The 27,962-nt window shown below is 42.9% G+C and overlaps 1 protein-coding gene across 2 annotated transcripts; it reads right to left on the bottom strand.

The window, feature by feature from the left end:
* colgalt1a (collagen beta(1-O)galactosyltransferase 1a) lies at window positions 1–27,901 on the bottom strand. Of its 2 annotated transcripts, XR_006832381.1 has the most exons (13): window positions 27,499–27,901; window positions 18,145–18,255; window positions 15,959–16,076; window positions 14,905–15,039; window positions 14,523–14,727; window positions 9,128–9,247; window positions 8,797–8,873; window positions 8,130–8,236; window positions 7,731–7,863; window positions 3,235–3,362; window positions 3,000–3,088; window positions 2,651–2,857; window positions 2,226–2,368 (listed from the first exon to the last, which is right to left on the bottom strand). XR_006832381.1 is itself a non-coding variant. In XM_046304309.1 (12 exons), the coding sequence occupies exons 1-12, from the start codon at window positions 27,714–27,716 to the stop codon at window positions 2,098–2,100; spliced, it is 1,830 nt and encodes a 609-aa protein (XP_046160265.1). In that variant the 5' UTR covers window positions 27,717–27,901; the 3' UTR covers window positions 1–2,097. The 2 variants fall into 2 exon arrangements, 1 of the variants encoding a protein (XP_046160265.1); XM_046304309.1 differs by lacking the exon at window positions 3,000–3,088 and having other exon boundaries at window positions 1–2,368.
* Window positions 27,902–27,962: the final 61 nt, after the last annotated feature.

Here is a 27,962-nt window from a genome sequence, read left to right as displayed (position 1 = left end):
TCTTTTTTAACAAAATATTTTATTATTTGGTATGAAGTTACAAAAACACTGTTATGACAGACAATGTAATCTCTTAGACTATTATGAGTGAATCGCAACATCTCACATGGCTCCTCCTCAACCACAACAGTGTGAGGCGTCTACTGCGGTCTCTGTGGTCGCTCCCGCCTGTGAACCTTGTATAACTCCCGTGTGAAGGCAACAAGGCATTAGTCTGGAAACAGACCAGAGGTGGCAAGTGGGGGAAAGGAGTACTCCACTGCTATGAACAGCTCTACTGTAACTCAATGGCTATGGACTGACAGGGGAGGCGGATAGGGGTGAATTCTAACATCCTACTTAAGTTGAATTTTCACTTGTATTGATGATTGATGCAATAGTCTATGTGCTGGGGGTCTAGGGTCAGTCTGTTATTATCTGGTGTAATTCTCCTGTATTATCTGGTATCCTGTGTGAATTTAAGTATGCTCCCTCTCATACTTTCTCCCTCTCGCTTGCTCTCCCCTCACGGAGGACCTGAGGCCTAGGATCATGCCTCAAGACTACCTGGCCTGATGACTCCTGGCTGTCCCCAGGCCACCTGGCCGCGCTGCTGCTCTAGTTTCAACTGTTCTGCCAGCGGCTATGGAACCCTGACCTGTTCACCGGACGTGCTAACTTGTCCCTGACCTACTGTTTTCGACTCTCTCTCGCTCTCTCCCGCACCTGCTGTCTCGACCTCTCAATGATCGGCTATGAAAATCCAACTGGCATTTACTCCTGAGGTACTGACCTGTTGCACCCTCTACAACCACTATGATTATTATTTTACCCTGTTGGCCATCTATGAATTTTTGAACATCTTGAAGAACAATCTGGCCTTTAAATGGCCATGTACTCTTATAAACTCCACCCGGGACACAGCCAGAAGAGGACTGGCCACCCCTCATAGCCTGGTTCCGCTCTAGGTTACTTCCTAGGTTCCTGCCTTTCTAGGGAGTTTTTCCTAGCCACCGTGCTTCTACATCTGCATTGCTTGTTGTTTTCGGTTTTAGGCTGGGTTTCTGTATAGCACTTTCTGACATCTGCTTATGTACAAAGGGCTTTATAAATACATTTGATTGAATTAAGAGATTAGGAAGATTTGACTTAAGTGGAAGTTAGGATTCTACCCATAGTTATTAACTTTAGGAGCTGTTGGGTTTCTAAAAAGACGTACTCCACTGCTATAAAGAGCACTACTGTAACTCAATGGTTAGGGTCTGACAGGGAGGGCGGGTAGCCAAGTCATTCACTTTGGGAGCTGTTGCTTTTTTAATTACAACTGTTTTGGTATTAATCTCATATGTCATAGGATAGGACTTTGAGCTCCTTGGTGAGGTTTTCGTAAAACTATGGGACTCGTTTGCGAAGCAGCACACACAACTTTCAAGCATAAATCTCTAATGGATGCAAAATATGTTAGGTCTACCTATAGTTTGAAAATGAACACATGAAAAAGGTCATCTTAAAGCCATATCCAAAATCATGCAATATGCTTGTCTTTTCCAGTGCTTTCAGAAAGACTGCTACAGTACACTGTTATAGAACATGCACACAAGTTAATTAATTAACAATTAATACATGAAGTATTAATTCTAGGAGTCGAGGTCTACTCTGGTCAGTTGTGAGATTTGGCATGATGAACTAGGCTATAAGGCACTTGAGGCATGGTAGTGACCAAAGTCCCAGTTCACAGGCCAATCACTTCACTGAAATGTAATAGACAGTCCAACCAGATCACTGTTGACATACAGATCCCACCCTGTATTTAAGTCTAGTAAATGCAGCAAAATAAAGGTGAGTCCAACATATTTCTGAAATGAAAAAGTAAATGGAAGAAAAAATGTTCTAAAATAACGCAACTGATCCCTGTTTTCAACATGTCCTCTTTGGTTAAAAACATAAACAGGAGCCCATGTACTGTACATCCTGTTGCTGCAAGGATGCAAAGAAAGGGGGTTAAAACGTTAAATAAAAAAAATAAAAAAAACCCATGGTGGTTCAGAATCTTCAGCATTTCTCTCCATCAATCCTCCATCGTCAATCCCATCCCCTTCCTCTCCACCCATTCCCCTCTCATAGTTCGTCCCGTGTGGCTGTGCTGTCCAGAGGTGACTGGAGTACATCAGAGTTCTGGGCCTCGCTGCTGATCTCCGCCTGCTCCTGGGTCTTCCCCGAGCGGGCCCGGTCCCAGTCCGTATGCACCTTCTCGTTGTCCCACACCACGGAGGTCTCTGTGTCGCTGATGTAGCCCGCGTCTCCTGTGTAGTGAGTGGGGAATACTAGCAGAGGCTCGGCCGAGAAGGCCTTCAGGTCTCGCACCTCAAACTGCTCCATGTAGTCCGAGCTGGGGAAAGAGGCACGAGAGAGGAGAGATAAAGATGTCAAGGGACACATTGAAAAGAGAAATAGGTGAAAAGGGGTGAATCTCAAGTCTTTTCTCAAGTGTGTTGAGGGGAGCTTCGGAAGAGAATATCTTTCTCCTCTGATGCTCCCTTCGTTTGCTGCACTTTGAAAAGGAGGCGAGAAGACTCGAGGAATCCGGGAAAATACTTTTGAGATTTACCCAAAGAGACAGGCGACAGAAAGACAAAGAGAGAAAGCGTGCGACAGAGAGGGGTAAACTTACACAGGGTGCTTATTGAACATGACAGGGAGGAACTCATCTACGGGTAATATCCTCTTCAACGGCTCTGCCCTCAGCAGCTTCTGGGCTCCTTGTAATGACATCATATAGCCCAGCGTCCAATAGGAGTAGTCGGCCTCCACCAGGTTGTGTATATTGGGCACAGACTTCTCAGGGCGGTCCACCTGCATCCTCTTCCTGCCGATATAACTGGGAGGAAGAACAGTTGTTGAAGAACGTTTACACCACATGGGAAGGGTAGACAGTAAGTGCTGAGTCAGCAAGCTAGAACAGGGGTTCTTAACTCTTTTAAAAGGACTTCTAGCATTACAATTAACACTTAAGAACTAACCAAATACTGTATCATGTGTCTGAGGGATCGGCCAGCGACATCCCAGGGACCAATTCCGGTCCCCGGACCAGAGGTTGAGAATCACTGACCTATAATAGAGGATATCCAGTGTGTATAGTGGATGATGCACAGTCTATGGGACACCAGTTTTGCCCCTGGCTCTCCACTTCAGTCATCAGAACACAACATTAATTGAATGTATCTCTATGAGTGGAACAGTGTATGGAACACTCACATCAGGTCCCAGTCTAGACCCTGGCTCTCCACTTCACTCATCAGGTTCATCAGGCGTCGCTTGAAGAAGACCTCGAAACGCAGATCGTCCTCGATCACCAGGGAACTCTTTAGAGCCCGCTCTGCGATCTGAACACACACAGAGATAAAACAGTGACCGTCACGTTCAGAGGACGCAAAGAAACGTATGGACACTCTATCTATACCTGAGAGTGGCAGTCAGAGGCGTGTTCCAGGGTTGGGCTCAATTCAGAATTTTGGAATTGACTCCATAGTCAACTCATGAGTTTAATAAAATTAAAATAAATATTGAAACCAAAACATACAATATACTTGATGTGAAGCCGCTCAACCACTACACCACACCAGTCATCCAACAGACTCCCATTCAGAGCGACACACAGAAGTATCCAGGGTCAATGTCCTGCTCAAGGGCATGTCCACATGTCTCCCACAAGGCCAAAAACGGGGACCCGAACCCTCTAAGATCCCCCCCACAGTTCCCCAATAGCTGCCCCTCAACCATCCGAGACCCCTCCCGCAGTCCCCCCCCCAAGAAAAAAAATGTAATTAATTCCATACCCCTCCCAAAAGAACCCCCCAATGCACCGACAACCAATAAATTTAACTAAAGAGAAAAAAGAAAAAGACAAAGGAAAACAACAATGCAAAAAAGAAAGGACATCAAGGACAACTAAAATCACAACAGCAAGGCCAACTCTATATGTTTGAATGCATGTCTGGCACTATTTACATGTGTGTGTGTCCGTGTGTATGTGTGTATTTGAACGAGTGTGTGTATATGCATGTCCACAAACACCTGCAAGGCATCAGCCTCAGGCAAACCTAGTTCTTGAAAGAAAAGCTATTCTTTGGCCATTAAAATAACATAAAATTGATCAGAAATACAGTGTAGACATTGCCAATGACTATTGTAGCTAGACACAGTAGATTTTTTAATGAAATATCTCCATAGGCGCACAGAGGCCCATTATCAGCAACCATCACTCTTGTGTTCCAATGGCACGTTGTGTAAGCTAATCCAGGTTTATCATTTTAAAAGGCGAATTGATCATTAGAAAACCCTTTTGCAATTATGTTAGCACAGCTGAAAACTGTTGTGCTGATTGAAGAAGAAATAAAACTGTCCCTTTTAGACTAATTGAGTATCTGGAGCATCAGCATTTTGGGGTTCGATTACAGGCTCAAAATGGCCAGAAACAAATAACTTTCTTCTGAAACTTGTCAGTCTATTCTAGTTCTCAGAAATGAAGGCTATTCCATGCAAGAAATTGCCAAGAAACTGAAGATCTGATACTACTCCCTTCACAGAACAGCGCAAACTGTCCCTAACCAGAATAGAAAGAGGAGTGGGAGGCCCCAGTGCACAACTGAGCAAGAGGACAAGTACATTAGAGTGTCTAGTTTGAGAAACATACGCCTCACAAGTCCTCAACTGGCAGCTTCATTAAATAGTACCCGCAAAACACCAGTCTCAACGTCAACAGTGAAGAGGCGACTCGGGATGCTGGCCTTCTAGGCAGAGTTCCTCTGTCCAGTGTCTGTGTTCTTTTGCCCATCTTAATAAAAACATTTTTTGGCCAGTCTGAGATATGGCTTTTTCTTTGTAACTCTGCATAGAAGGCCAGCCTCCCGGAGTCACCTCTTCACTTTTGAATGGTGATGTATATCTTCAATTATGCTGTGATGTTTAACGTACAATTTCAATCGATCTAATAAAATAGAATCCACAGATTGCATGTTGAAGATAAATACTTTTACTAAGAGTATTAGTATATTAGTAATTGACTGATCCAGTCTCTCCAGATCCCCTAACAGTACTATTTCTAGGGTCAATTTAAGATCAATGTTATGCGTTTTCAGCCATTCCTGAACCTGAGACCAGAAACAGGCTATCTGAGGGCAATACCAAAATAAATGCTCTATTGATTCTGTATCCTCACAACAAAATCTGCAGAGTGCTGATGATTTTATGCCTCAAATATTCAACATTTTGTTGTTGGCAAGAATTCTATATAATAATTTCAGCTGAAAAGCACGAAGTCTTGAATATTGCGTCGTTTTATATATCAACTCATACACCCTGTACCAATGAATCGGTACATAAAAAATATCTTCCTAACTATTTTTGCAATCTGTATAAGCACAGTTGTCAACATCCTGGTCCTCAAATGAAACTGGTATAATTTCCTATTTATGCTATTTTCCTCCACCAGTTTTGATCCTTTATGTTATACAGACCAGTTCCCTACCTCCTCCCGCTGCAACCTGCCTCCTCCATTTTTGGGGTAATGCTGTAATCAATTGGTTGTACTCTTGAATTGAGCAGATCTTCCTGTACAATTCTGATAACATAACTCTACCATTCCAATTTACAATATCATTTAAGAACAAAATACCCTTTTCAAACATCTTTCCCATGAATACAGGTATTTTATCAACCAGCACATTTGAGTTCAGCCATAATATTTGTTCTATCTTTTCTTGGGGGATGACATTGAAATTGCATCCAGCTCTGCAATGCTTGTTTGAAAAAGATAGATACTTTCTGCACAAAGGCAAAAAGGCAATTTTTAAACAATGGATGAGCTTTTCTTAGTAATCTACTTTAAAACCATTTAGGGTTCAAGTAATACTTTTGAATTAGTGAAGCTTTTAGAGAGGTTTAGTGCTTTTTATTTAATAATCTCAACCCACCCAAATCATATTCTTTATATAGATATGTATGCTTTATTTTGTCTGGTTCAGCGTCCCAGTTAAAGCAAAATATATTTTGCTCATATGATTTGAAAAACGAATCATCAGGAATAGGCAGTGCCATAAGTAAGTAAACTGAGATATGACTAAAGAGTTAACCAGGGCAATATTTCTAGAAATAAACAGGTATTTACCTCTCTATGGTTGCAGGATCTTGTCTATTTTTACAAGTTTTCTATTGAAATTCCTTGTGGAGAGCTTATTCATATATTTTGTGATATGAATACCAAGTATCTGTACTTCACCGGCACCCCATTTTATAGGTACACCTCGGGGTAATGTAAAAATTGTATTTTTTTAACGATCCAATAGGTAACATTATACACTTAGGTTTTAGTCCACAGAGTCCAGACAAGTTACCTAGATCTTCAATGAGACATTGCATGGGTTTAGCTTGCGGACTTAATATAAAACGAGTCATCGGCATACATAGACACATTTGTTTTAAGCCTGGGATTTCTAATCCTCTAATGTTGTTATTGGATCAGATTTTAATAGCTATCATTTCGATTGCCATAACGAATAGATATGGTGACAGCGGACACCCTTGTTTAACCCCTCTTGACAATTCAAAACTCTGAGAAGTAGCCGTTATTTACTATTTTACACCTGGGGTTGCTATACATTACTTTTACCCATTTTATAAAGAGAGTCACCAAAATTAAAAATATAAATAAAATCCAGTCTTACTTTATCAAATGCCTTTTCATACTCCGCTATAAATACCAGGCCTGGTTTCATGGATGTTTCATGATGTTCTATTATTTCTAGTAGTTGTCGTATATTATCTCCAATGTATCATCCATGTAAAAAACCTGTCTGATCAGGATGAACAATACCTGGTAAAACCCTTTTAATTCTGACTGCTATGCATTTCGCTAGTATTTTTGCATCACCACATTGTAGTATAAGGCGCCTCCATTCTTTATTTGCCATTTGGGTCTTGTTTTAATAATAGTGAAATCAGACCTTCCTGCTGAGTACCTGACAGACTACCATTTCTATAGGAGTAGTTAAAACAATCTAACAATGGAGCTTTTAGTATATAAAAAAGGCTTGATATACCTCTACTGCTATGCCATCAAGCCCTGGGAGTTTTCCAGACTGAAAAAAAATAATAGCCTCAAAAGGTTCTTCCTTTGTAATTTGACCTTCGTACTGATCTTTCTGTACATTTGTTAATTTCCATTTTTTTTGTATTATTTGGAAAGAATTCCTGTATTGTATTTTCCCCAAATTGAACAAAGTTTCAGTGATTAATGAAATATAACTTATTCGCATACAGGCCAATGTTCTTTAAAAAAATGTTATTCGCATATATGTTTTGTTTTCCTTGGCCATTTCATTTCAAGCGTTTATCCTGCACGGATATCACCGCGTGTTTGATGTTTTATGTGCAAGATGTACTGTAAAATAGAAGAGGCATTTGAATTGAATTGAATTAAATTCTATTTCCTTTCATTCAACTTTGAATTGCAATTCTGTATCTGGTTTACTACTACAATTCAAATTCAATTGAAGTAAAATTCAATTCCAGAATTTGAGGCATTCTATTCTATTCATTAGGAGAGCACACTGAAGCAACACTTTTTTTGTTAACAAATAATGAAAACCTGTGTTCTTATTGGACAAGTTCAGGTACTACCTCCCCTGTTTCACACCGTTTCAAAAACGTTCTCCCTACGGAACACTAGCCTGGCCTGCAGCTGCAGGGCTCACCTCTTTCCAGATGTTGTAGTGTGAGAGGAAGCAGCCCAGCTCTCCCTTAGTGAGGGGCCTGCCGTGATACGGATCACTGTAGCCTGGTAGCATGTGGATCCCCAGGGCATTGATCTCACTGATGTTCATCGCTCTGAGGGGGAGAGAGGGGGGGATATTATTATTATTATGAGAGAGGGAGGGGCGGGAGAGGGGGGGGTGAGAGAGAAAGAGACCGAGATAGAGAGAGAAATAACAGGGTCATTTTGAGCTCTTGCAAGACTTAGCGACATGACATTATAAACAGTGGGGCAACTTTTTCTGTGTGTTATGATGTCCCATCACTGAGTCCACCTTTAATGGTACATGAAGTGTATGACGTGCCGAGAGAGGCGTACCTTCAAAAAGGGGTCAACTTACTTGCCGTCTACCGCTTGAATGACCTTGCAGGCAATCTCTTGCTCGTACAGAGTCCTCAGCATGCGATCCCGCCGGTCGGTCCGTTTCTTTAGGTTGATCATGAACACCTGCACACACGCAATACATGGATGGACCTTACTGTACGGTAGTGAGTCAATACATGCAATACCACATGGCACCCACAGAGGGAGACATTTGGAGCTGAAGGGTGCAAAAGAGACATTCTGAATTCTAGTTGATAAATGCGAAATAGACAGCTACCCTTGAACACTCAGAAAACAATTGGATAGGTGTATGAAATGTGGTGACATTTCAACCGAGCCTACCAGAAGACATGGTGAAGCAATTGCCTTTTTGCTTAATGCCATTAGATCCTTACACATCTTCAGGAGTGCCTAGGGCAGAGGTGTCAAACTCATTCCATGGAGGGCCGAGTGTCTGCTGGTTTTTGACATTTACTTTCGATTGTGTCCAATTAAGAGCTAGACAACAACGCAAGGGGCGTTCTTAACTAATCAGTGATCTTAATTGATCAATCAAGTACAAGGGAGGAGTGAAAACCTGCAGACACTCAACCTCCATAGAAAGAGTTTAACAATGTGGGCATAGGAGCTAGGGGGTCAATAAGGAACTCAGAAACCATATTCTGAGCTGGCTCATATCCCACCTCATCAAAGCCCAGTTTATCTTGTATCTTTATGGGGGCCGGGATGTACTCCGAGGGCAGCACATGAGGGTTCCGCACTAACGTGAGAAAGGAGAAAAATTATAGGAATGATAAACAACTCACAATCTGACCAGTAACATTAGTTAGAGAAGAACGAAAAGCTCCAACTTCCAGCTGTGTTCCGATATGCACACTGGCCTACCACTTAGAATGAGGCAATGTATTGAGCATTCATCCTAAGTGGTAACCCAGTGAGATGTCAAAAAGACCTCATTTCAACCAGACATTTGAGCTGACCTTTTGACCTGTGACAATATGACATAACACTCACCATTGACCTCCAACAAGGAATGTAGGAAGCTGTCTGCTTCGTCTGTCAGGGAGTTGTGGGCTCGCAGTGGCACGGGGAAATATCCATAAGTCTCTCTGTTACATAGGAACATCTGCACATCTGTGGAAGACGGAGGAAGAGTAGTGTAGAGGGAGAAGAGATGTTTGTTATTAACAACAAGGTTACTACAAACATTTACACATTGCTTTGCTATGGCTATTCACAGTACAAGTCTCACTGTAGATGAGGTTCTTTGTGTCACGCCTGAAAATATCTACCTTCAAAATATGACACTTATCTTAATTATACTTTTGCATAGATACATATCTTACACAAAGCATACACTATGTCTGTGGATAGAATTAGAAAAAACACACTCTGAAAACTCACCACTGTCTGTTAAACCCCCAGGAATTTTGCACATAAAAAAATAATTTAAAAAACACGTGCAGAACGTGATTTCTGATCCTGAGATTTGATAAAGAAGTCCCCTGAGGGGAGGGACGGGGGTGGGGCAGGGGTGAAATCTACGTAGTCGTAGCCTCCGCCTATTCACAAAGTGCCTGCGGGAGGCGAAGAGCTGATCAAGAATCAGGTCTTCCCTGTCCATATAATCTTATTCATTACTGTTGCTGAAAACTCTGATCTAAAAGAATAACAGCAGTAGGCCTACCTGCCATGTGACCAGAATAACAGCAGTAGTAATACCTGCCATGTGACCAGAATAACAGCAGTAAGCCTACCTGCCATGTGACAAGAATAACAGCAGTAGGCCTACCTGCCATGTGAACAGAATAACCACAGCAGGCCTACCTGCCATGTGACCAGAATAACCACAGCAGGCCTACCTGCCATGTGAACAGAATAACAGCAGTAGGCCTACCTGCCATGTAAACAGAATAACCACAGCAGGCCTACCTGCCATGTAAACAGAATAACCACAGCAGGCCTACCTGCCATGTGACCAGAATAACAGCAGCAGGTCCTACCTGTCATGTAAACAGAATAACAGCAGTAGGCCTACCTGCCATGTGAACAGAATAACCACAGCAGGCCTACCTGCCATGTGAACAGAATAACAGCAGTAGGCCTACCTGCCATGTAAACAGAATAACCACAGCAGGCCCACCTGCCATGTGACAGAATAACCAGAGCAGGCCTACCTGCCATATAAAATAGAATAACTACAGCAGGCCTATCTGCCATATAAAATAGAATAACCACAGCAGGCCTACCTGCCATATAAAATAGAATAACTACAGCAGGCCTACCTGCCATATAAAATAGAATAACCACAGCAGGCCTACCTGCCATATAAAATAGAATAACCACAGCAGGCCTACCTGCCATATAAAATAGAATAACTACAGCAGGCCTACCTGCCATATAAAATAGAATAACCACAGCAGGCCTACCTGCCATATAAAATAGAATAACCACAGCAGGCCTACCTGCCACGTGAGCAGAATAACCACAGCAGGCCTACCTGCCATATAAAACAGAATAACCACAGCAGGCCTACCTGCCATATAAAATAGAATAACCACAGCAGGCCTACCTGCCATATAAAATAGAATAACCACAGCAGGCCTACCTGCCATATAAAATAGAATAACCACAGCAGGCCTACCTGCCATATAAAATAGAATAACCACAGCAGGCCTACCTGCCATATAAAATAGAATAACCACAGCAGGCCTACCTGCCACGTGAGCAGAATAACCACAGCAGGCCTACCTGCCATATAAAACAGAATAACCACAACAGGCCTACCTGCCATATAAAATAGAATAACCACAGCAGGCCTACCTGCCATATAAAATAGAATAACCACAGCAGGCCTACCTGCCATATAAAATAGAATAACCACAGCAGGCCTACCTGCCATATAAAATAGAATAACCACAGCAGGCCTACCTGCCATATAAAATAGAATAACTACAGCAGGCCTACCTGCCATATAAAATAGAATAACCACAGCAGGCCTACCTGCCATATAAAATAGAATAACCACAGCAGGCCTACCTGCCACGTGAGCAGAATAACCACAGCAGGCCTACCTGCCATATAAAACAGAATAACCACAGCAGGCCTACCTGCCATATAAAATAGAATAACCACAGCAGGCCTACCTGCCATATAAAATAGAATAACCACAGCAGGCCTACCTGCCATATAAAATAGAATAACCACAGCAGGCCTACCTGCCATATAAAATAGAATAACTACAGCAGGCCTACCTGCCATATAAAATAGAATAACCACAGCAGGCCACCTGCCATATAAAATAGAATAACCACAGCAGGCCTACCTGCCACGTGAGCAGAATAACCACAGCAGGCCTACCTGCCATATAAAACAGAATAACCACAGCAGGCCTACCTGCCATATAAAATAGAATAACCACAGCAGGCCTACCTGCCATATAAAATAGAATAACCACAGCAGGCCTACCTGCCATATAAAATAGAATAACCACAGCAGGCCTACCTGCCATATAAAATAGAATAACTACAGCAGGCCTACCTGCCATATAAAATAGAATAACCACAGCAGGCCTACCTGCCATATAAAATAGAATAACCACAGCAGGCCTACCTGCCACGTGAGCAGAATAACCACAGCAGGCCTACCTGCCATATAAAACAGAATAACCACAGCAGGCCTACCTGCCACGTGAGCAGAATAACCACAGCAGGCCTACCTGCCATGTGAACAGAATAACCACAACAGGCCCACCTGCCATGTAAACAGAATAACCACAGCAGGCCCACCTGCCATGTAAACAGAATAACCACAGCAGGCCTACCTGCCATGTAAACAGAATAACCACAGCAGGCCCACCTGCCATGTGAACAGAATAACCACAACAGGCCCACCTGCCATGTAAACAGAATAACCACAGCAGGCCCACCTGCCATGTAAACAGAATAACCACAGCAGGCCTACCTGCCATGTGACAGAATAACCACAGCAGGCCTACCTGCCATGTAAACAGAATAACCACAGCAGGTCTACCTGCCATGTGACAGAATAACCACAGCAGGCCTACCTGCCATATAAAATAGAATAACTACAGCAGGCCTACCTGCCATGTAAAATAGAATAACCACAGCAGGCCTACCTGCCATATAAAACAGAATAACCACAGCAGGCCCACCTGCCATGTGAACAGAATAACCACAACAGGCCCACCTGCCATGTGAACAGAATAACCACAGCAGGCCCACCTGCCATGTAAACAGAATAACCACAGCAGGCCTACCTGCCATGTGACAGAATAACCACAGCAGGCCTACCTGCCATGTAAACAGAATAACCACAGCAGGCCTACCTGCCATGTGACAGAATAACCACAGCAGGCCTACCTGCCATATAAAATAGAATAACTACAGCAGGCCTACCTGCCATGTAAAATAGAATAACCACAGCAGGCCTACCTGCCATATAAAACAGAATAACTACAGCAGGCCTACCTGCCATGTAAACAGAATAACCACAACAGGCCCACCTGCCATGTGAACAGAATAACCACAACAGGCCCACCTGCCATGTAAACAGAATAACCACAGCAGGCCCACCTGCCATGTAAACAGAATAACCACAGCAGGCCCACCTGCCATGTAAACAGAATAACCACAGCAGGCTTACCTGCCATGTAAACAGAATATCCACAGCAGGCCTATCTGCCATGTGAACAGAATAACCACAGCAGGCCCACCTGCCATGTAAACAGAATAACCACAACAGGCCCACCTGCCATGTAAACAGAATAACCACAGCAGGCCCACCTGCCATGTAAACAGAATAACCACAACAGGCCCACCTGCCATGTAAACAGAATAACCACAACAGGCCCAGCTGCCATGTAAACAGAATAACCACAGCAGGCCCACCTGCCATGTAAACAGAATAACCACAGCAGGCCCACCTGCCATGTGACAGAATAACCACAGCAGTTCTACCTGCCATGTAAACAGAATAACCACAGCAGGCCTACCTGCCATGTGACATAATAACCAGAGCAGGCCCACCTGCCATGTAAACAGAATAACCACAGCAGGCCCACCTGCCATGTGACAGAATAACCAGAGCAGGCCTACCTGCCATGTGACAGAATAACCAGAGCAGGCCCACCTGCCATGTAAACAGAATAAACACAGCAGGCCCACCTGCCATGTAAACAGAATAACCACAGCAGGCCCACCTGCCATGTGAACAGAATAACCACAGCAGGCCTACCTGCCATGTGTACAGAATAACTACAGCAGGCCTACCTGCCATGTAAACAGAATAACCACAACAGGCCCACCTGCCATGTGAACAGAATAACCACAACAGGCCCACCTGCCATGTAAACAGAATAACCACAGCAGGCCCACCTGCCATGTAAACAGAATAACCACAGCAGGCCCACCTGCCATGTAAACAGAATAACCACAGCAGGCCTACCTGCCATGTAAACAGAATATCCACAGCAGGCCTATCTGCCATGTGAACAGAATAACCACAGCAGGCCCACCTGCCATGTAAACAGAATAACCACAACAGGCCCACCTGCCATGTAAACAGAATAACCACAGCAGGCCCACCTGCCATGTAAACAGAATAACCACAACAGGCCCACCTGCCATGTAAACAGAATAACCACAACAGGCCCAGCTGCCATGTAAACAGAATAACCACAGCAGGCCCACCTGCCATGTAAACAGAATAACCACAGCAGGCCCACCTGCCATGTGACAGAATAACCACAGCAGTTCTACCTGCCATGTAAACAGAATAACCACAGCAGGCCTACCTGCCATGTGACAGAATAACCAGAGCAGGCCCACCTGCCATGTAAACAGAATAACCACAGCAGGCCCACCTGCCATGTGACAGAATAACCAGAGCAGGCCTACCTGCCATGTGACAGAATAACCAGAGCAGGCCCACCTGCCATGTAAACAGAATAAACACAGCAGGCCCACCTGCCATGTAAACAGAATAACCACAGCAGGCCCACCTGCCATGTGAACAGAATAACCACAGCAGGCCTACCTGCCATGTGTACAGAATAACCACATCAGGCCCACCTGCCATGTAAACAGAATAACCACAGCAGGCCTACCTGCCATGTGAAACAGAATAACCACAGCAGGCCCACCTGCCATGTGAACAGAATAACCACAGCAGGCCTACCTGCCATGTGACCAGAATAACCACAGCAGGCCCACCTGCCATGTGAACAGAATAACCACAGCAGGCCTACCTGCCATGTGAACAGAATAACCACAGCAGGCCACCATTTGAGGGTAGAGGTCAAACACAATGTGTACCAAATCATTATCATGCTGTATTGTATGTGAAAGCTACTAAACAGGATACACGAGAGAGAACACATTAACAGTACCTGCCATGCGAGCCGAGAAGGCGAAGACAATGATGTCATCGAAGGCCCAGCTGTAGTCTGGGTGAGGGGGGTGGAAGGCCAGCTGGCGTGACGCCTCCTTCCTCAAGTCAATCAGGAAGGTGGAGTGCACCATGGGAACCGCGAAGCATCCTTTACGCACCTGCTTTCTCATAGGGATGTAGGCAGGGGTGCGCTTATAGTAACCCTGGAGGAGGACGAGGGAGAACTGTTTAGAATACGATGAGCACTTCTAAGCGCTTCAATCAAGGTGATTGTGCTCTCACTTTAATGCATGATCGCATGCAAAGTATCTGGGGAGGACACGACCGCACGTCTGCACACAAGCACACACACCCACACACACACACACATAGTAGCATACCTGAGAGGTCATGCCACACCAGAAGTTGGAGTAAGCTGCACGGGACTCTAACATGGGAGCTACGATCGTCTTCTTCTCCTTGATGAGCTTCCACAGTACATTAGGATTGGTCAATAGGTTATCACAGTCCACTACCTAGACAGGGGAGAGTGGAAGAGGGTGTGTGTGTGTGTGTGTGTGTGTGTGTGTGTGTGTGTGTGTGTGTGTGTGTGTGTGTGTGTGTGTGTGTGTGTGTGTGTGTGTGTGTGTGTGTGTGTGTGTGTGTGTGTGTGTGTGTGTGTGTGTGTGTGTGTGAGAGAGAGAGTTTTGATAGAAAGGGGAGAGGGAACAGTGAGACACTTAATCCACTTCACGCTTTAAACATCACTCTGCAATGTCAATCCTCTCTTGTGACACTTTGAACAATGGATGTCATTGTAGCCTAAGTCCAGCCACCAGAATCAGTGTTAGAATGAAGAGGCAGTATTGGCCACAGACCTGGGTTCAAATAGTATTTGTTTTAATTCATAAACTTTAGCTGCTCTATTTTAACCCAGCTTTAATTGCACAACATTACTGAAGACAAAAGGCACATTGCAAGAACAAAACTTCCTCATCTGTGCTTTCACTCCGTGCCATAATTATACCCCTGCGAGTCCTGGACAACGTGTTCATGCTTTGGGGTGCAAGAATAGAACTCAAAGCTGTCATATTTAAGATTCAGCCAGGTTTGTTACAGAATGGTACATAGTAACACCAAGCCAGATGAATTGGTTTCCTCTAAACCAGAAGTGAGACAGGACTCCTGGTGTTCTCTTACTGCGTTCTTGTTCTTGTAAGGAGAACTCTGCGCCTCCGTAAAATAGGACGGGTCGTCGTGGAGAAAGACTTGACAGCGTCTCAAATGGCACCCTATTCCCTACATATTGACCCTGGTCAAAAGCAGTGCACTCTGCGTCCCAAATGGCACCCTATTCCCTACACACTATGTAGGGAATCGGGTGTCGTTCTGGACGCACACTGTTGATCTGTAAAATTGGTTGGGGTCGTCATGGAGACTGGAGAAAGAAAGTACCATGAAGTAGTCTGCCCACATGTCTCTTGCGGAGTCCAGTGCTGCCTGCCGTAGCTTCATCACGTGTGCATAGCGGAGGTTGGTCCACTGCTTCGGGCTGTCTGCATCCTGGTACTCTCTGAGTGACAAACATAAGCAAACAGGACATTCAGTACATCCTCTCGGTGACACTTTACATTAAGGTTCCTTTCTGTAACATTTTACATTAAGGTGCCACTCGGTGACACTTTACATTAAGGTGCCTCTCAGTAACACTTTACATTAAGGTGCCTCTCTGGTGACACTGTACATTAAGATGCCTCTCCGGTGACACTGTACATTAAGGTGCCTCTCGGTGACACTGTACATTAAGGTGCCTCTCGGTGACACTGTACATTAAGGTGCCTCTCAGTAACACTGTACATTAAGATGCCTCTCCGGTGACACTGTACATTAAAGGTGCCTCTCCGGTGACACTGTACATTAAGGTGCCTCTCGGTGACATTTTACATTAAGGTGCCTCTCAGTAACACTTTACATTAAGGTGCCTCTCGGTGACATTTTACATTAAGGTGCCTCTCAGTAACACTTTACATTAAGGTGCCTCTCGGTGACATTTTACATTAAGGTGCCTCTCAGTAACACTTTACATTAAGGTGCCTCTCAGTAACACTTTACATTAAGGTGCCTCTCTGTGACATTTTACATTAAGGTGCATCTCGGTAACACTTTACATTAAGGTGCCTCTCAGTGACATTTTACATTAAGGTGCCTCTCAGTAACACTTTACATTAAGGTGCCTCTCTGTGACATTTTACATTAAGGTGCATCTCGGTAACACTTTACATTAAGGTGCCTCTCTGTGACATTTTACATTAAGGTGCATCTCGGTAACATTTTACATTAAGGTGCCTCTCGGTGACATTTTACATTAAGGTGCCTCTCAGTAACACTTTACATTAAGGTGCCTCTCAGTAACACTTTACATTAAGGTGCCTCTCTGTGACATTTTACATTAAGGTGCATCTCGGTAACACTTTACATTAAGGTTCCTTTCTGTAACATTTTACATTAAGGTGCCTCTCGGTGACACTGTACATTAAGGTGCCTCTCGGTGACATTTTACATTATGGTGCCTCTCAGTAACACTTTATATTAAGGTGCCTCTCGGTGACATTTTACATTAAGGTGCCTCTCAGTAACACTTTACATTAAGGTGCCTCTCAGTAACACTTTACATTAAGGTGCCTCTCTGTGACATTTTACATTAAGGTGCATCTCGGTAACACTTTACATTAAGGTTCCTTTCTGTAACATTTTACATTAAGGTGCCTCTCTGTGACATTTTACATTAAGGTGCATCTCGGTAACACTTTACATTAAGGTTCCTTTCTGTAACATTTTACATTAAGGTGCCTCTCGGTGACACTGTACATTAAGGTGCCTCTCGGTGACATTTTACATTAAGGTGCATCTCGGTAACACTTTACATTAAGGTTCCTTTCTGTAACATTTTACATTAAGGTGCCTCTCTGTGACACTGTACATTAAGGTGCCTCTCGGTGACATTTTACATTAAGGTGCATCTCGGTAACACTTTACATTAAGGTTCCTTTCTGTAACATTTTACATTAAGGTGCCTCTCGGTGACATTTTACATTAAGGTGCCTCTCAGTAACACTTTACATTAAGGTGCCTCTCAGTAACACTTTACATTAAGGTGCCTCTCTGTGACATTTTACATTAAGGTGCATCTCGGTAACACTTTACATTAAGGTTCCTTTCTGTAACATTTTACATTAAGGTGCCTCTCTGGTGACACTGTACATTAAGATGCCTCTCCGGTGACACTGTACATTAAGGTGCCTCTCGGTGACGCTGTACATTAAGGTGCCTCTCTGCTGACACTGTACATTAAGGTGCCTCTCCGGTGACACTGTACATTAAGGTGCCTCTCCGGTGACACTGTACATTAAGGTGCCTCTCCGGTGACACTGTACATTAAGGTGTCTTTAAGGAGGATGTTAAGGGTTTATACGTAGTTGGTAGGTAGTTAATTATGAGTTAATATGTAGTTTATAACTCACATATTAACCATCTATAAATGACTTACAAATGTAATGTGATGTGTTACCTCTCCTGTATAAATGAGACAGATAGATACAGAAACACAAACAGTTTATAAAGTGAACATGAGAGGAACTCACGTGGGCTCCTCCTGCGGCCTCCACTCCACATAGTGGTACAGTTTTTGGACCTTGACGAGCCAGTCACGCAGGATGGCTGTAGTGTTGTCCACATTGTGATCCGTCGCAACCCTGTACAGCACAGAGACAGAGGCACATTATTATTTTTCCCTTTTCTGGTCAACAGTGTAAGGGTAATAAGCACATAGACACGCACACACAGACGTTTATAGGAGACGTGGCATTGGAAGTAGACCTGAGTAAAGTAGAGACAGTGAATGTGAAAGAGCATATCAGATGACAGTACTTCAGTGTTCACTTCAATGGCCTATTTTCAAGAGCAATGGGATACTGACTCCAGCATTGAATTCCATACAAGCATGTCTTACACCCTTACCAAAGCAGCTCTAATATCCATCACCCATCCATGCGGGTTACTAAAAAGCAGAAAATAGACTAAATAAGCAAGAATGCTGGGGAAGTGAAACTTTATGGTTATTAGCTACTGAAAAGAACTGTGTGTGTGTGTGTGTGTGTGTGTGTGTGTGTGTGTGTGTGTGTGTGTGTGTGTGTGTGTGTGTGTGTGTGTGTGTGTGTGTGTGTGTTTGTGAGTTACTGTGTCAGACTGACAGTTTGCGTGCCTGATTCCATTCTGCGGCAGTTCCAACTTAAACCACATCTTTCTGTCTATGTGAATAGGAACAGGGGATCCTGTTACAACCAGAGAGAACGACTGCTAATCAGTCGAGCCGATATATCCGCCGATATTGGCCTTCTCTTGTCTTGTTCCACCGCTGCAACTCCCATACGGACTCGGGAGAGTCGAAGGTGCGTCCTCCGAAAACACGACACTGCCACGCCGCACTGCTTCTTGACACACTGCTCGCTTAACCCGGAAGCCAGCCGCACCGATGTGTCGGAGGAAACACCGCACAGCTGGATGCGCCCGGCCGCCACAAGGAGTCACTAGAGCGCGATGCGACAAGGACATCCCAGCCGGCCAAACCCTCCCCTAACCCGGACGACACTGGGCCAATCCAGAGTCCGCTTTAGACGGATATATTACATGCGCACTAGCACTCAGCGCGCGCAGAGAGCAGCGCGAGAAGCGACGACGTCATCAAGTCATCCAAAAACATGTCAGACATTGGATAAATCTAAAATGGTAATATCTTCGCCTGTGAGTGATGACAAACAATTGGCCTCAGCAACAATTATTTGAATAAGTCAATGGATGTTTTGTGCACAAATGCGATGACTAAAGTGTCTTATTAGGAATGTTCTAATCTGACTTCTCTATGTGGAGATCTTTGTATGGAAATCATCTTTTTGGGCCGGGGCATCAGTTAAACTGCAGTACCGATGCAAGACTGTAGGAGCAGTCAAAACCGTGCTTCGAGATCAGAACCCCGAAGTTAACACAGGCTTGGGAGATTATATACGTTTTGTTCTATGAAATAATATCAGTCAGTTAACATGACCTTTTATGAAATATAAAGCCTAGTGTCCTTTTTTATTTAAAAAAAATCACAAAAATTGACATTAGCTGATGAAAATGGTCTGAGAGAGCAAAACGTATCAGATCTCCTAAGCCTGTGTTTACCAAAGGCCTATCCCCAAAAAACGACAAAAACTCCATTCATTTTCTCATACCCTTTGTCCAATGATCTTTACTATTGCTCTCTAGCTGGCTAGATAAATATGGTGCTTAGATGTCAGATAGGAGCTAATAGCAAATGTGGCTAGCTACTTACATGCACTATTTTCGGCAACGAGCCATCTGACTTGCTGAGTAACGTTAGTTAGCTATTTACTGGTTTGCTGATCTGATCAGCTGCAATCGTATCCGTGTATTGACTTGCAGAGTTTTTCCTACCTTCGCTCTCCTTGTTAGATATTATGCACATGTATGGCTTGGTAGCAAATGTCATCGCAATAAACAGCACCAAGTGGTACACTACATCAAATCAAATTTTGGTCACATACACGTGTTTAGCAGATGTTATTGCGGGTTAGCAAAATGCTTGTGCTTCTAGCTCCGACTGTCACGATCGTCGTATGAGTGAGACCAAGGTGCAGAGTGGTATGCGTACATTCTCTTTATTAAAAGAATGAACACCGAACAAACCAACAAAAATAACAAACGGACAGTGAAGCTATACAATATAGTGCTGACAGGCAACTACACATAGTCAAGATCCCACACCAGAAAGTGGGGGAAAAGGCCTGCCTAAATATGATCCCCAATCAGAGACAACGATAAACAGCTGTCTCTGATTGGGAACCATATCATGCCAACATAGACATACAAAACCCCTAGACATACAAAAAACTCTAGACATACAAAAAACCATAGACATACAAAAAACCTACTAGACATACAAAAAACCCTAGACATACAAAAAACCCTAGACATGCAAAAACCTAGATGACCCACCCTAGTCACACCCTGACCTAACCAAAATATATCAAAAACAGAGATATCGAAGTTCAGGGCGTGACACCGACAGTGCAGTATATCTAACAAGTAATATCTAAGTTTCACAACAAATGCTCAAAAACACATAAATCTAAGTAAGGAATGGATTAAATATATATATATATATATATATATATATATATATATATATATATATATATATATATATATATATATATAGTGGCATAGTTTAGAATATAGTATATATATATGAGATTGGTGATGCAATATCTACACATAATTAATGTTAGTAAGATACTGTAGAATAGTAGAGTGCAGTTTATACAAAGTATGTGGACCAAGCACATGACCAAAAGTTTATGGACAGGCTTAGGCTTGTGTGCAGCTGCTCGGCCATGGAACCCATTTCATGAAGCTCCCATACGAAAAGTTATTGTGTTGACGTTGCTTCCAGAGGCAGTGTGGAACTCGGTAGTGAGCTTGTGTGGCTTACCACTTTGCGGCTGAGCCATTGTTGCTCCTAGACGTTTCCACTTCACAATAACAGCACTTACAGTTGACCCGGGGCAGCTCTAGCAGGGCAGAAATTTGATGAACTGACTTGTTGGAAAGGTGCCATCCTATGACGGTTCCACATTGAAAGTGCGGGCCATTCTACTACCAATGTTGGTCTATTGAGATTGCATGGCTGTGTGATCGGGTGTTGCTGAAATAGCTGAATCCACTCATTTGAAATGGTGTCCCCATACTTTTGGACATGTAGTGTATGAGCGATGGCGAGAGATATGAGATGTGAAAGGGAGCGGAGTTACAGCCTCACTCTATCGAATCGTAGCAGTAGGATCAAGTTACAACCCGCCCATTTCTTAACACATAGCTGAAATAGCCAATTGAGTTGTTTGGAATTTCGTCCTGGCAGCTGAGTTGTTTAGAGATGCTCCTGACAGCTGAAAAAAATACTTATTCCCGATCATGGAAAATGACAACAAAAAAAAAGACTAGTTTCATAAGCATTGAACACAGATCATGACTTAACGTTAGACCCATTTGCATTGAATAGATGTTATTTGATATTCTCAAACTAAGAGCAGTGTCTATAATGATGTCCTTCCATACAGGCGTGACATGCTGGAGTGATGCTCCAATGCAAACGTTGATCAGTAGCAGGGATGGACAAAAATGACTAAATACAATTACATCATACAGATACAAAATACCATAAAGATCAATGTATCAAAATAAACTAAAACATGTTTTTTATTTTGTAACGCATGTAATTAAAATACATGTTTTTATATTTTTATTTTATTTTTTATCTAAGTATCTGACTGAGCGGTGGTAGGCAGGAGCAGGTGCGTAAACGTTCATTCAAACAGCACTTTAGTGCGTTTTGCCAGCAGCTCTTCGTTGTGCGTCAAGCATTGCGCTGTGTATGACTTCAAACCTATCAACTCCCGAGATGAGGCTGGTGTAACCGAAGTGAAATGGCTGGCTAGTTAGCGCGCGCTAATAGCGTTTCAAACTTCACTCGCTCTGAGCCTTGGGGTGGTTGTTTCCCTTGCTCTGCATGGGTAACGCTGCTTCGATGTGGTGGCTGTTGTCGTTGTGTTGCTGGTTCGAGCCCAGGGAGGAGCGAGGAGAGAGACGGAAGCTATACTGTTACACTGGCAATATTAAAGTGCCTATAAGAACATCTAATACTCAAAGGTTAATGAAATACAAATGGTATAGAGGGAAATAGTCCTATAATAACTACAACCTGAAACTTCTTACCTGGGAATATTGATGACTCATGTTAAAAGGAACCACCAGCTTTCATATGTTCTCATGTTCTGAGCAAGGAACTGAAACGTTAGCTTTCTTACATAGCACATATTGCACTTTTACGTTCTTCTCCAACACTTTGTTTTTGCATTATTTAAACCAAATTGAACATGTTTCATTATCTACTTGAGGCTAAATAGATTTTATTGATGTATTATATTAAGTTAAAATAAGTGTTAATTCATTATTGTTGTAATTGTCATTATTACAAATACAGTTTTTTACATTTTAAAATCGGCCGATTAAATCGGCTTTTTTGGTCCTCCAATAATCAGTATCGGCTTTGAAAAATCATAATCGGTCGACCTATACTTAAGATGCAGTGCATTTGGAAAGTATTCAGACCCCTTAACTTTTTCCACATTTGTTACGTCTTATTCTAAAATGGATGAAATCATTTTTTCCCCTCATCTATCTATACACAATACCCCATAATGAAAAAACAAAAACTGGTTTTTAGAAATGTTAGCAAATGTATAAAATAGAAAAAACTGAAATATGACATCTACATAAGTATTCAGACACTTTACTCAGTACTTTGTTGAAGCACCTTTGACATCTATTACAGCCTTGAGTCTTCTTGGGTATGATGCTACAAGCTTGGCACACCTGTATTTGGGGAATTTCCCCCATTGTTCGCTGCAGATCCTCTCAAGCTATGTCAGCTTGGATGGGGAGCATCACTGCACAGCTATTTTCCGGTCTCTCCAGAGATGTTTGATCGGCATCAAGTCCGGCCTCTGGCTGGGCCACTCAAGGACATTCAGAGACTTGTCTCAAAGCCCCTTTTGCGTTGTCTTAGCAAAGGGTACTTATGTAAATTTGACTTATTTTCAATAAATTAGCAACAATTTCTGTTTTGTCATTATGGGGTATTGTGTGTAGATTGATTAGGAAAGAAATTCATAGAATCCATTTTAGAATTGGGCTGTAACAAAACGTTGAAAAAGTCAAGGGGTCTGAATACATACCGAATGCAGGTGAGACAACAACATATCACAATTGTATCAAGTAGTTTTTCCTTCAACAAAAAAATAATACATATACTTTTAGTTCATTTATCAGACGCTCTAATCACACCATACTGTATCAGACTTCTGATACCAATGAAGGATGAAAGGGGGGGCCACAAGATGTGAGCCGCTATAAATCATTTTTATAGAAAAGTATTTTGTATTTTTAAAATACACTGAAGTGTAGTTCAGCCCAGTGTAATTCCAATGACAAAATACTCAGAAGTAATTATTTCAAAAACATGTAACAGAAATTCTGCCCATCTCTGGTCTAATATAGGCTAATATAAGTCCCAAATGGAAGACAAACAGATGTTGTTCCCTGTAGCACCATATATACACTCCACTGATCAGCCAAAACAAGCTCAATTTTTGTATCCTTTATTTAACTAGGCAAGTCAGTTAAGAACAAATTCTTATTTACAGTGACGGCCTACCGGGGAAAAGTGGGTTATAACTGCCTTGTTCAGGGGCAGTGGGTTAACTGTCTTGGTCACCTACCTGCCGACCCCCTCCTCAATAACTCAATCAACGCATGCACACCCTTATTGAATATGCATTCACCTGTATTGTGAGTAGGCCTATGCCATCTTCATTTACCCAGTTTATCAAGAGATTTACCATTCAAATAACATTATGTTGTTACGTAGGTAGATTACATTTAACTTTGGTAAAAACGATGTGATTTTAAAATGTGTATATATATATATATATATATATATATATATATATATGTATATTGATGAATATACACAGCTGTTGCTGCAAAATTATATTAATGATATTGCATATCGGCCATCGGCCTCCTTGACCCCCAAAAATCGGTATTGGCCCTAAAAAAATCCATATCGGTCATTCTCTAGTTACAACACCCATCACTCCTCCTGAGCCCTAGGCCCCGTCAAGAGACAACCCCTATGCCATATCTCCTCTAGGCATGTAGATCTGAGAGGATTGGCTAGGTAGGCTATTATGTAAGCAGAGGGCAAGGAGGAGCTAACTATCTTCATGTTTATTCTGCTGGCCTTCCTATCAAATTCTTCCAGATCAGTGCCTGCTGGGGGCCGTTTCTGGATGGGGCCCAAGGGAGGAGCTACTCCCCATATTGCTTAGCCTTAACCTATCCAAATCATGCAGAATAGTGCCTAGGAGTTGTTTCTAGGCAGGCAACAGAGAGTCAGAGTGCTGGTCTGGCCTAAACCAGCTTGTAATTCTCCAGTCCTGACGGCAGGCAGCCAAAGTAGGTTCTATCTTCTCAGTGTGGAGTGCTGGAGTGCTGATGTCACACTGGTCTGTGAGAACATGGCAGCTCCTTGCTAAGTTTGTTCTCTCCTGTCTCCTCACCGTAGCCGCCCAAGACATACCTACATACTCATCAAACCGATTTCACATACAGGACTCTCAAAGCCTTGTGTACAGTCGAAATCCGCTCCTCCTGTGCTCGCCAGAAACCGTATGCAGGGGTAGCCTACACTGTCATTCTGCCCAAGCCATTGGTTGTTTAGGTCCAGATAGGCCTATGTTTCAACTCCAATAATGACATTTTACATTCATTTTGGATCTGAGGCATATAGCTGTATTTATACAAAAATGGTCTGGAGCTGGGACCTGGACTTATCTCAACATGAGCTGACAAAACATTGATGTAACAGTAAGATATCCTTCAGCCTATTATGGAAATCCAAGTGCAAAACTGTTTGTTACTGTAAGGCCGTGTTTATAACATAGCTCCATGTTTACGACAGTACATGGACCATGTTTTTAACATAGGAAACTGTTTGGAAAAAGCACAGGTGTGACTTAATGGGCTTACAAACACATCTAAACAAAATGCCTCGTTTTGGTATAACATTGAATACATTTAACAAACAAAAAAATGTTTATATGCAAACAGTAACACATTTACTGTCAATTGGAGTATAGCCTAAGCCCACACATCTACTACAGTTAGGCTAGTATATTCAAGGACTAGAGTCTAGCCGTAACGCCGTGGTATATTGTGACCTCACTACACTGTGGCCCATTCATGGAGGTAGGCCTAAAGTAGGCGAGTGAAGATCATTTTAGAGCATTCCAATCCTCTCCAACCCAGCCAAGCAGGCAGCTTGGGGCCCAGAGCCTCATACCCTGTTTGAGCATGTTGTTTGGGTGTAAATGGTGAACCCCATCCCCTCCTCCTCCTTCCCCAGAAACACAGCTGTTTCAAACGATCAACTCAACAGCAAGCTTCAAGTGGTATTTATGTATCCATTTGTGATGCTATCCTTGATATGATCCTGCTGTTGTCACATGCTACACATGCACACTTGTGTGCACATGCATCTACCTATCCAATGTTATCATGATTTTTTGTAAGAGATATTATACTTTAGTAATCCACAATGACCTGGTGATGTAAAAATCTAATAAATGACATTATCTTCCATATTCTTATTTTATTCTTATGTATTACTTAGCGTCGCTGCACAGCTATTTTCAGGTCTCTCCAGAGATGTTCGATAGGGTTCAAGTCCGGACTCTGGCTAGGCCACTCAATGACATGGAGACTTGTCCCGAAACCACTCTTGCGTTGTCTTGGCTGTGTGTTTCGGGTCATTCTCCTCTTGGAAGGTGAACCTTCGCCCTGTCTGAGGTTCTGGGCGCTCTGGAGCAGGTTTTCATCAATGATCTCGCTGTACTTTTCTCTGTTCATCTTTCCATCGATCCTGACTAGTCTCCCAGTCCATGCCGCTGAAAAACATCCCCACAGCATGATGCTGCCACACCCCTGCTTTATGGTAGGGATGGTGCCAGGTTTCCACCAGACCTGACGCTTAAATCATAAATCATTCTCTCTACTATTATTCTTACATTTCACATTCTTAAAATAACGTGGTGATCCTAACTGACCTAAGACAGGGACTTTTTACGAGGATTAAATGTCAGGAATTGTGAAAAACTGAGTTTAAATGTGTATGTAAACTTCCGACTTCAACGGTATATATTCATATTCCTTTACTTAGATTGTGTGTATTAGGTAGTTGTTGTGGAATTGTTAGATTACTTGTTAGATATTGCTGCACGGTTACAATTAGAAGCACAAGCATTTCGCTGCATGGTTACAATTAGAAGCACAAGCATTTCGCTACACTCGCAATAACATCTGCTAACCATGTGTATGTGACCAATAAAATTTGATTTGATTCATCAGTCGTAGCCTAAACATAGAAGTTTGCCTCAAAACAACATCAATACACTGTTTAGTAATAGGCTACACAGTAACTTATCTGACCTGGAGGTCAAACCAAGAACAGCTCAAATTGACCATCCCACCATCCACTCATTTAGACTGCTAAAATATAAAGATCCACAGTCCCCTCCTCGCTTTCATCATGTGGGACAGTCAAGAGATTTCCTGTGGCTATATTTCCTGTAGTCATCATCTCCGTTTAATAGCTGAACTAACAGATCAGTATTTAGCCTAGCCCTTAGGGCGACACATTAAAAAAATCATTGGATAGTTTTCAGACAGAGGGGATATCCTCTCATTGGCGAAGGAGAGGAGAAATACAGTAGAAGGCGGATTGACAGGGCTCAGCTAGTTACAGGCAGGGGGGCTCTATCCTTCCTGTGTTTCCAATGGGTGAATAAATACCACGTAGGCACTGGCTAGTAGTAGTGGCCTCTACTTCAACAGAAATGCCAAACATCTGACCAATTCAATTGAACACTGCACCATGCAGTGCACTCTGGTGACGTTGCAGGAAAATGACTACCCCCCTTTTCCCCTAAATACTTTCACAGACTCACTACAAGGAAAGTCGCGCCCCCTCGCCTGGATTCATCTTTCCAGAACCTTTGTGATGATAGCTGTAATTCTGATCTAGCATATTGTAATGACCTGACTAGTCTGTGCGGGTCGATACAATATTATGTACATTATGGTTGGTGCTAGGAAAGTTGCTTTTGACTGTCATCTAAACATACATAAAATTGACCAGTAACGAGGAATGACACTCTGCCCTTGTACATTACAGTTACGTTAGCTAACTAATATGCTAGCCACATCAATACCATCATAAAACAGAGACCATACCTCACATTTAAACAGACACTTACCAAATTGCCACGCGGTCCTTGGGAAAATTCAGACGTTCGATATTTCCAAGGAAATAAGGCAGAGAATGTTCAGAGTTGCGGCAGACGAGGGCAATGAGGACCCGCGGGGCAAGAAGTGGAGATTCGGGGCTCCAGCGCTCTTCGGGGAAGTATCCTTGAGCTGGTCCGGAGAACAGTATCGTCAGGGCGGTGGACAGAAGGAAGTTGTACCCGTGCATCGCAAAGCACAGCAAATGGAGAAAAGCACGTTATAAACTAACAAATTAACACCCTATGCAGAAAGAGCAAATATTTCAATGACTTGAAGCCCTTTCATGAAAATGTCACCACCGACAAAAACGCAACACCTCAATTACAACGCTCAGCGATATTCAACCAGAGGATTAAAGGAGATGTCCCTCAATGTTTAAAGGGGATGGGCCTAAATTACACAGTGGTTGTTACAATGTAACTTCAAGTTTATG

This window comes from Oncorhynchus gorbuscha, linkage group LG16 (genome assembly GCF_021184085.1).
Source record: "Oncorhynchus gorbuscha isolate QuinsamMale2020 ecotype Even-year linkage group LG16, OgorEven_v1.0, whole genome shotgun sequence".
NCBI classification, from domain to species: domain Eukaryota; kingdom Metazoa; phylum Chordata; class Actinopteri; order Salmoniformes; family Salmonidae; genus Oncorhynchus; species Oncorhynchus gorbuscha.
Note: the sequence above shows the minus strand (reverse complement) of the source record. Positions and strands in the feature narration are given on the sequence as shown.

Coding starts and splice junctions, on each gene's coding strand:
- colgalt1a (XM_046304309.1), bottom strand. CDS start 27,716: ATGCACGGGTACAACTTCCTTCTGTCCACCGCCCTGACGATACTGTTC. Junction 18,256..27,498: donor AAGGACCGCGTGGCAATTTG/GTAAGTGTCTGT, acceptor TGTGCTGTACAG/GGTTGCGACGGATCACAATG. Junction 3,363..7,730: donor ACTACAACATCTGGAAAGAG/GTGAGCCCTGCA, acceptor GTGTGTGTTCAG/ATCGCAGAGCGGGCTCTAAA.